At 24.2% G+C, this 10948-nt stretch overlaps 1 protein-coding gene across 4 annotated transcripts in view; it reads right to left on the bottom strand.

Annotated features, from left to right (window-relative positions):
* LOC102671251 (protein Wnt-5b-like) overlaps window positions 1-6749 on the bottom strand; it is a 23319-nt gene extending 16570 nt beyond the window's left edge. The window contains exons 1-2 of one of the 4 annotated variants that reach the window (XM_006609447.2): window positions 6622-6749; window positions 5450-5853 (exon numbers count right to left, since the gene is read on the bottom strand). In XM_006609447.2, coding sequence (XP_006609510.1) covers window positions 5450-5474 — 25 coding nt within the window. In that variant the 5' untranslated portion in view covers window positions 5475-5853; window positions 6622-6749. Of the gene's footprint in view, window positions 1-2917; window positions 3199-3791; window positions 4677-5449; window positions 5854-6621 lie in introns of those variants that run through there. The other 3 variants (XM_031515134.1, XM_006609449.2, XM_006609448.1) reach the window with 3 other exon arrangements.
* Window positions 6750-10948: the final 4199 nt, after the last annotated feature.

Raw genomic sequence — 10948 nt, 5'->3', positions numbered from 1 at the left:
AAAAAAAAAAAAAAAAAAAAAAAAAAGAAGAAATTTAGGACGGAAAGAAAGGAGATGATGGAGGATAGATAAGATTAAGCTGTTGATCTTATTTGTTAAGCGAAAAAAATTTATATTTTCGAGATTTTAAAAAAATTTCTAAAATGTATAAGAAATTTTAACTTCGTATAAAAATTAGTAAAAAGAATGAAAGAAAATTTATATCCGGAAAGATCAAAAAAATCTAGAAAGAGAATAAATCGTATAAAAATAATAATAATGATAAATAAATAAAAATATTAAAGTGTTAGAAGAATTATATGAAATAAATAATTTTGATATGAAATTTACGAAATGATTTTTGATAGGATTTTGGAAAATTATTATAAAATTTGATAAGCGAAATAATCACAGAGTATTCATATAATTTACGCCGTTATTACCTCTGCTATCGCATTGAATGTTACCTGAACGATGATACGGGTATTATAGGATTTCAGTAGGTTTATCGACAGTAAAATTATGTCTCTCAGTCAGATGGCTACTTTCGTGTTTAATTATATGTAATGTAACGAATGATTATCATTATGGAAATGGTAAATTGATATGCATGCTTATTGAATTAAACAAATTGAATTTAATTTTGATGATGCATTTACAAGAATTTTTCAAAATTTACTTATTCAAAAATTCATAATTTCGTTTCACTTTTTCAAGTTATACCATCATTTTCCTGACAAGCAAAATTATTGTAATACACGATACTATAGAAATTTAAATTCTAAAAAATTTTCAGAAGATTTAAAAGAATTATAAAAAAAAAAATTGTATTATAATAATAAAAATGAAAATATTGTCAAAATCTATTCCCATATTCAAATATTTATAATTTCGTTTTTCTATCTTTTTATTTAAAATTACTTCTTTTCTAATTAGCATTTTGACAATGACAATTTTATTTATCATATTTTCTAACTAAATTATTAAAATACATTGCTATAATTCAAATTTTACAAATTTTCAAAAGATCTTCAAAAAGTAGGAAAATTCATGAAAACAAAAAAAAGCTTGAAATTAAAAATGTTCGATATAGGATAATGGCAAGGTGGATGCAGGAGCGCGATAAAAGCGGACAATCATCGGTTCAGAAGCATCGAGCCTCGTTAAAAATGTACGGCAATTAATCTGCCTCGAGTCTCGTAAATCATTGACGCGGCGATCGAAAGGAAGTCGTGGGTCAGCGACGCGAACGTTCATCGATCGATCGATCGATGTTTTATGTTACGTCGCGTTTCTCTATCACGTTAATGAAAGCTTACCTTAATGGCTATGTTTTATCGATGTCAAACGCCATTGTACGCATTGCTTTGTTAACGAAATCCTATAACTGAATATTAAATAATTCGATGCGATCGATTCACATAAAAGTTCTTCTTAAATCATTATCCAAAAAAAAACGATTGAAAAATTTTCTTCCTAATCTTAGACTATAAAATAATACTAAACAAAAATAATAATTTCGATTTTTTTAATTATTTTATTTTTGGAATTAAAAATATTTTATAATCAAGAATAAAAAAAAAGACTACCAAGAATAGTTATAAGAGTAAAAAAATATTTGGCAAATATAATTAGAAAACATACAAAGTTAAATTAATAAATATTCAAAATATAATATTCCATTAATATTACCTCATTCATAATCACGTGTATAATGAAATAAGAGCAAGTCAATAATATCAACAAAAGCAACAATATTTGATTATTTGAAATTTTCTTAATAAAATTTTAAAAAATTTTTATAACAACTTAACTTATGTGATTATCGAATTACGATTGCAACATTATGCATTTAAGATTTATATCTTTTTCCCATTAACATATCAAATAAAAATTATCAATTAAATATACATAAGTGCATTTTTTCTTAAAGATTATACGAATAACATCAATAAATCTGAGAACTAATATAATTAATCCGTCAAATGTTTTATTGTTTAAAGTACATTTCTCTATTATGCGATGTGAACGAAACCAGACAGAGCAGTTGCATTTTTATTAGTTTCGATAAGAGCGTTCATTTAAAATTCAACGGGAACATTGTGAACTCGGAATAAATTGTTTTGAGTTGCGATTCGATATGAAATGATACAAGTATCAATTTATCAATGAAGAATATGAATGTTTCTATCATATTCATTTGTTTAAATTTTTTTTTTTATTTATAGAAATATTTATTTTCGAATTATTATATTTTATTAATTTCGAATTAATTTAAAAAAATTAAAAAAAGAAAATTTAATTTATAAGTAAAATTGATAAATTTAAATGTTATATATATAAAAAAAAATATTTAAAAAACTTAAATTATCTTTCAAGATTGACAACGATTAAAATAAATTTTTTTGAATTTATTATTTTATGATGTTCAACTTGATTTCATTTTATTTCAATAAATTAATTATTTAATTTTTGATATTAGTATTAATTATTGTTTGATGTAACCTATTCTTCCAAAATTCCCTAGACATAAAAAGTTTAATGGCGCAAGTCCAATTAATCTCGAAAAGTTATTATTCTCATTTTTTTGTATTCTTATCATAATTTTTTAATAAATTTTTTAAAAGATTTATATTTATATGACATATTTTTTTTATTTATATTCAAAAATACCATAATATTATATAAAGTGATGAGAAGAAAACTGGGACATCCCTATATATATATAAATTCGAGTTCAATGACGAAGATCTTCAACATTCTCTAAGAATATATATTTCGATACATAACCTTTTTAAATTGGCTTTTCATATATTTATAATACCTACTATCGACTCTTATTTCTAATTACAATATTAATACGTTAATAACTAAGGCAAGGTTATATTATCGATAGTTAATTATTATGGCCCATTAAACCGATTAAACGATTACTCACCGAACCGGGTGTATCCAAAGTCGTTAAAGACGAGTTAATTATTGCTCTGGACAAGATTGACCACTTTTCCACTTTTTTATCGGAGAGAACCACTTTACTTTTGAATTAATATCGATAACACAATCCGTGTTGGATCATTTCCATCGTATCGTTCTTCAAATTTCCGATATTTCGCGGGAAATCGATCATTTTTCACACGACGTAACTCATATCTCATCTTAAACATCGAAACACTTGATTTTCACAAATAAATGAAATAATAAATGAAAAAAAATTCTTTCCTACTAACAAACTTTTCTTTTCATATTTCCTTTTCTTGTATACGGGTTGCTTTTTATATAATTTTTCGTTATAAAAAAACTATTATAAAATATCATCAGCAATAGTTTAAATTAACTTTACTTTTATGTTATTTTATAAAGTAAGAAATTGTAAAGTCTAGATTAAAAATTAAACTTTGGAATCGAATTTTTCCTTTAATACACATAAATAAAAAAATAATTGTAACATAAAGAAAAACAAGTAAAACTGTTTTAATAATAAAATATAAATAAATTTAAAATTTCAATAAATGTATAAATAAACCAATGAAGTTTCAAATGAGTTTTAAACTTTTAAAATAAAATTTAAAAGCACAAAATTTATAAAATTTATGACGTACGAAAATAATTCTATAGTGTGAACATTTTTATCAAAAATTTTATTCAAAAATATTTTGATTATTATGTTAATTCGTATTGACTTATTAATTATGTTTCTTTTTATCAGAAACATTACAAATCACTATCAAATAATGACATTGATTTAAAATCAAGATGCAACCGTTGATAAATAAAGAAAAGGAATAAGTCAATCAAAACGAAACGGCGATCACCTGTTTGTCGAACAACCGGTCGCGGAAGTGTCAGCCAAAGCAGTCACTCGAAACACCAATGGGTAAACACATTTTAATTCTTAATCATTCCGTGAACTCTTCAAACACCAAAAGATTCTTGTCACTTCCGCTCCTCGAGGCGTTTACGACAAGCATCGTTGTTCACCATGATAAAATCCTCTCGACCTTCTTCATAATCTTTCATCTTTTTAGATTCAAAAAACGAAACGTCATCGGAACAACCGAAACACAATTGATTCCTAAGAGCCAATGACTCTTATCTGATCTCGAATGTCTCGAGAATCGCCGGCTACGATATCCTTTGACGCGAAACTTGTTAAAGTTATCCTGTTCACCGTTCACCACCTCGAAACCAAAGAGTTCAAGGAATCCTAACCATATTTGGCACGTGAAATTCCACCGATCGAGAGACTTTTCAGGAAATCAAAATCATTTGAAGGATAAAGTTTGTCCAGAGAAGGAGAAGATCACTAAAAGAAATTGATCCCTCGATAAATCAGTTCTTTGAGCATCTCGAGGATGAGTGATGCCTCGTGGCAAGAGGCTAGGTCCAGGGAACGCTGCGAAACCGACTTGGACGACGTGTTACTGCGGAATGGTCGCAGAGTGCAGGCAGAATCCATGAGACCATGGTACGTTTCGTTCTCTCCCGTTCCCTTGTCTCTCCTGTACACCACGGGATCGGTCTCTCCTGCTCGTACTCCCAAAGAGGGAGACCCCTCGACTAGTGATGGCCTTAAGGCACCACGAATTCAGTTCGAATTCTATCGATATCGAAAACATCCTTATATTATTATCGAAATAATGAAATAATCGTCCGTTGGAATAATAACCGAACGAGTTTCGCGAGACATCTATCGAAACTATGACAAATCGATACATGTCACTAATCGATTGTGACTAGTAGATCAGTTCAGTTAAGACAATTTTTTCGAGACTGATCTATATAAACTCCGTTTATTTAATAAAAGTTTTTTCAAGATTTTTTGATTTTTTTTTCTTTTAAAGCTTCCTTTTCTTTTTTAAACTATTTTTAATTTTAATTTATCGTTTTAATTAAATATTTCAATTAATAATTTAAATTAATATTTTTATAATATATAAATTATATAAATATATAAATTAAAAAGATAAATTTATAAAATATAATTTAAATTTATTAATTCTTTGCAAATTAAAAATAATAAAATTATATTACGATAATAAAATAGCATGTAATAACTTTTAAAAATGTAAAAATATTTTTACAGGTTATAAATATTTTTCATATTTTTTAATCTATTAATTCTCACGTAATATATTTCAAATTACGTTTTTATGAATTATTATAAACATAAATTAAGATAATGTTAAAATTTAATTCATATTTTATAATAATTAATTTTTTTCCAGGATTCTCGAATTATTAATTAATTTATTTAAAAATGATAAAATATAAAAAAGTGGTAAAATATACATATAAATTAATACTACCAACATATTATAATTTCATTTTAATTATTAAAGTAATCAATTCTTAAAGGTTTGTTACAAAGATCCTTTGGCAAATTCGTTTAAAAAGTAAGAAAGAGAAATGTAAACAGTTTGGTAATTATTTATTAGATTACATAGTTAGTATAAATTGTTTGAAAACTTACGATATAGCAGAAACTGAATGCCCATCACTACCCTCAACAGAACTTGCCGGCTGCTTCTCTCCCCTGCTTCCCTTTGCCTTTCTGTTTCTCTCCTTCCCCTCTCTTGCTTCTTTCTGGCCGGTTCATTGGTTCATCGGTGCACCGGTCCAGGCTCCGTATTCTTCTCTCTAATTATACCGTTACGTGCAATCGCTCGTGTCAATTAGCAGCTCTTTTTTTCTTTGCCCGAATGCAACCCTTCCTTTCGCGAAGGACCAAGAGAAGGATTTCGATTCGACTTCTCTCCTTCCCCTTTCCTTCTATATCCTTCGAGCGATTCTGGAGAGGCAAAGGGGTTGTTTCATGATTCTTCTTCTCCAACAAAGATTCTTTTCTTTTTAGGAGTTCGAAGTGGAACACTCTCGCTGAAAAACGAACATAGGTTAATAACAATGAATTGAAAGACTTGTTTTAGAAATATACGTGTATGTATTAAATGCAGAGAATTTAAGAAATAGCAATTTTTTTTTATTTAAATTAAAATATAAAACTTTCTATTTTCGATTATTATTCAGATAATTATTCATATAAGTATAGTTAATGATTATAAAAATATAGTTTGAAAATTAAATGCAGCTTTACAGTAAAATAAACGAATGAAAGAAACATTTTATTATATTATTTGTATTCTTTTCTTTATTATTTTATTCCTATATAAATACATACAATGTATATACAAATTTTTATCTGAAGAAATGTGTTAAGAAACAAATTATGAAAATATTCAAGAAAGCAATCATAGAAAGCAATTAGAAAGAAGTATGGTACATATGAATGGTATGTAAATAAAACTTTCATAAGCAAACAATAGGACATATTATCAATGTTCATTATTTAAATTAGAAAAAATTAAAAATTATTATTTTTATTATATATATATATATTGTTTATTTTAACATTACATTTATTTAAAATTTTTTATTTATTATTAACAAATTTAAACATACTAAATGTAAAAAAATAATTCTTTGTGAACATATATCACGATAGTTAAAATATTTAACTTTCGACGATATAATAGAATGTTTAACTTTCTGCGGAAAAAGAATGTGGATACAATTATCGCCTTTAAAGGTAGACTCCCTTCGGAATGAAGTTGGGTCATTAGTAAGAAAGGCAGAACTCTTACTCACATCGATGAACACGATAAACCACTTGTTTTACATGTAAACACGCTCTGTTCGGGTAATTGAATAGGTTTATTCTTGTGTTTTCTTATCTATTGTTATTGAATTAATATTGAAATGGAAAAAATATTCTATAAAAAATAATTTAACTATTTTTTAAACACATTAAAGCATTGGGATTCATACTTAATAATTAATAATAATTTATCAAACATTTTTTTATAAAATATATTTATATTAAAGTATTTAAATTAATAGAAAATATTTAAATTAATAGAATGATTTTCTTATAGTAATTATTTTAAATGGTGAAAATAATGTTAAAATTATTTATAGATTTTAATTATTTATTAAATTCAAATTTAAATTTTTTTAATATATTGTGTTTAAATAATATTTATAGTTTTCAATTTTTTTCTATCTGTAAAATATATATTTTATCTTAAAAATACACTTTTTTCTTCTTATTTTAATATTATAATTAATATTACTTACTAATTCAATCAAAAGTATGCAATTTGCAAAGTATAAAATATCAAGATATTTGCTTCGAAAATTATCACAATCTCTGATTCTAACGAAAGAAAGTATTCAAGAAAAAAATAAATATATTATGTCTCGTTAAACAAGCTGTGCTTCTCGCGTGTTCGATTAATCTACCTTTGCAGGTAGAATCGTTTACTAGCCATAATATCGGCTCTAATTCCTCTTTTTTTCTTTTAATTATACCGTTAGGTGTAATCGCTCTTCTTAATTAGTAGCATTTTTTTTCTTCTGCTTCGGGCAAAATCCTTCCTATCCTCAATAAATCCAGTAACTTATCCTGTGAATCTCTTTTTTCGATCGGAGAATAAATATATTACAGTCGATTAATTAAATCGACTGTTCGATACTGTTGTAGTTATCATTAATATTACTTATTCTTTTCTTTTTAATAGAATTTTTATTTTTAAATATCATTTAAAATATACATATACTATAATTTATAATTTTATTTTTTCTTTTTTTTAATATCTTTTTTTTTTATTTTATTTATCGTTTCAATATTTTCAATTATCTCATATATAAACATATAGAAAATCTTTTTATGAAAAGAAATGATACGATAATTCATTGTTTTTATATAAACTATGTATTTTAACTTTTAAAATTGAAAAATTATTAATAGCTCTCTTTTATTTAACAAATACTATCTATTTTTAAAATTCTGATCTCTTTTTTTTTTAATTTATATTTCTATATAGAATATATAATTTAATATTCTATAAAACATTATAATATAACATAATAATTCTAGATAATATATAATTTACAAAATATTTAATATAAAGGAGTTATTAAAAAAATACATTTAGCAAAGGGTAGTTTCGCAATTGAATAACTTGAATAGGGTGCCTGATATTACAAATTCTTCCAGCTAGTCGAATTCATTCAGACATTGATAGGACAGTGGTAATTATACCTTTAAGACCCCTCGTTAGAGTCATGCAATTACTCTAATAAATTTGCATATTTCTTGTCAAGAACACACGTGCCAACCAGAGCGTTAAATTATAGAGTAGTTTCTCTGATCCAGCTAAAGGTGCAAGTAATTGGATTCTAGTGAAATTATTGAATTTTTTTTTTTTTAAATGTATACATAAGATATATATTAAAATTAACTAAATTAAAAAAAATTCTTATAATAATTCAAACTGTACAAATATATTTCGTTATTATAATTGTAATTCATATTTTGACAGTAGTAAGTAAATTTGTACTTTAAAAATATTATTTTATTATTCTTATAACAATTTATATATCACATTTTAGTATGTACTTTCTAATTATAATTATAATATTAAAATTATGCAGATATAATGCAGAATTATAATAACTCATAATAATATCTAGAAAATGGATATTTTTAGTATTATTAAATATTCAAATATTGATATAATATATAATAATATAACATCTTAAAAAAAAAAATAAATATAATCAAAAATATTTTGCACAATAAAATATAACATTATCATATAATGTATACATATATAATTACAATTTTAATTTCCTAATTTATTTATTAAATCAATTTTATTATAAAAACATATAATTAAAAATACAAAAAAAAAATAGAAAAATTTTATTTTTGTATATTATATTTATAATATAATATAATACGAAATTTATTAATAATATTTATTGATATCAATTTCTATATAAAAATAAAATCAATTTATATCAAAAAAAAATAATAATTATAATGAAATATATTAATGATTGATTTAAATAAATATTCAACTTCTTTCTTCTTAACAACTACTTTCAATAGATTAAAAAAATTCTCACACTTTAAATTCCATATCTAATTTATATTTGAAATGATAAAATATTTGTAATATTGTCAATTAGATAAACATTTATAAAATATCTCGAAAAAAAAAGGGAAACTCATTAAATAAAATATATGACTCGTAATTCGTAGTTGCACGTGGAACATTTATAATCAAACATTTTCCTCGTTCGCATATCGCGCTATAATGGTGATGAATTTATGATCATATGTTACGTTTTTCATCGACATTTACAATGCTAGTCTGTGTTATGCGAAACGCTGATCAAATCACACAGTTAGCAAACTCAATATTACGTATATACCGTCTCATATATCGTCTGTTATATGTAAGTATTCTTAGTTCTGATTACGTGCCGATTGAATGATATGAATAAAAATCATAAACAATATCGATATTGTACAGATTACACATAATCATTCACAATCATTCATCACGCGCAACAATCTCGAACGACTTTTACACAATTTAAAATAAATGCATATGTAACTTATGATAAGAAAGCATAATAAAAATTTAACTCAAAAATATAAATTTAGTAAATTTATCAATTTGATTGATAATCTAGTGATTAACAATGTAATTTTATATTAATGTTGCAGTTAATGATTGAAACAATCAATCAAATTGAAAAATAAAAATTATAAAGTTCTTTTAAAAAATTTGTCAAATTTTATTTTAATCGTTATGTGAAAAAGTAATTATAATCTTATATAATAATAATTATTATATTAATAAATTATTATAATAATAATAATAAATTATTATAATGTTTATTTTTATAAAATATATAATAATAATATGATGAGCACTATGCATAATGATATTTTATAAATACAAATTAATGTTAATTTATCAATATGATGTAGTATAAATATGATATAAATATAGATAATTTTAGATATTCAAGCCTAAACAATGCATAAAGTATTCCGATCAATTATAAACGATAACGAAGACAAATGATAAGATCCAATGGCAGGGTCTCTGACAGGATAATCAAATATATCGACTAAAGTGTAAATCGTATACCTATAATTGATTTATCATGAATATCTTAATTAAACAGAAATAAGTACAGCTTTTAGCTTATTTTTTCTTTTTTTTTTTTTTTGCAATAGTATTTATATAAACATATTCAAAATTTCGACTTTACATAAAAATAATTACATAAAAATGACGTATTAAAAAATTTTATTGATTTTTTTAACTTGAATGAATAATTCAATAGTAGTAATATTTCATTTCTAACATTTCATACAAATTATTCAAATACTGAAAGTATTGTCTTTCGGTATAATCATAGTCGGGATTAGAGCAGACACCGAGACATGCAATCCGCTCGTGTTTCCTGCAGCTACAGATCAAGGAGGAGGAAAAAAAGCATCCACAGTATTGTTACTACGTAGGGTTGATGGAACTGCTAGGTGGCATCTAATGAGAAGGAGCGAACAATGAGTCTTTCTAACTTAAGTGCCCTAGGGTGAATGCCAGAAGGGTACTCTTACCACCCTTCTTATTTCATTCATTTATTCTCACGCTTGCTTCACGAATCAGACGAGTTATCTGACTAGATAGACCTTCACTATGAATGGTTTCATAATTTTTGCGATATTTGGAAACAAGTGTAAATCACGTAACTCGAACTTCAATATAAAGAAGTTCAATTAAACAATCTTTTTCTTTTCATAATAAGATTAAAATTATTTAATTAATCATTATTTATTTAATTAAAATAATTTTCCCATTAATATTTTTTTTAATTATTAATTAATTACTTCATAAATTATCAATATAACAAATAAGAACTTTGCTTAAACATTTAAACGTATAAATTATTTATTATTTTATTAAATTTTAATTTAATAAATTATAATTTTATTAAATTATTTTTTTAAATTATTTATTAATAAAATATATATAAATTTCAATTTAAAATGATAACAATAGTTGCTAATGATTTTTATATTCATGTTAAAAACAAAATAAAAAAATAT

The sequence above is a fragment of the Apis dorsata genome, unplaced genomic scaffold (assembly GCF_000469605.1).
Source record: "Apis dorsata unplaced genomic scaffold, Apis dorsata 1.3 scaffold_56, whole genome shotgun sequence".
NCBI classification, from domain to species: Eukaryota; Metazoa; Arthropoda; class Insecta; order Hymenoptera; family Apidae; genus Apis; species Apis dorsata.
Note: the sequence above shows the minus strand (reverse complement) of the source record. Positions and strands in the feature narration are given on the sequence as shown.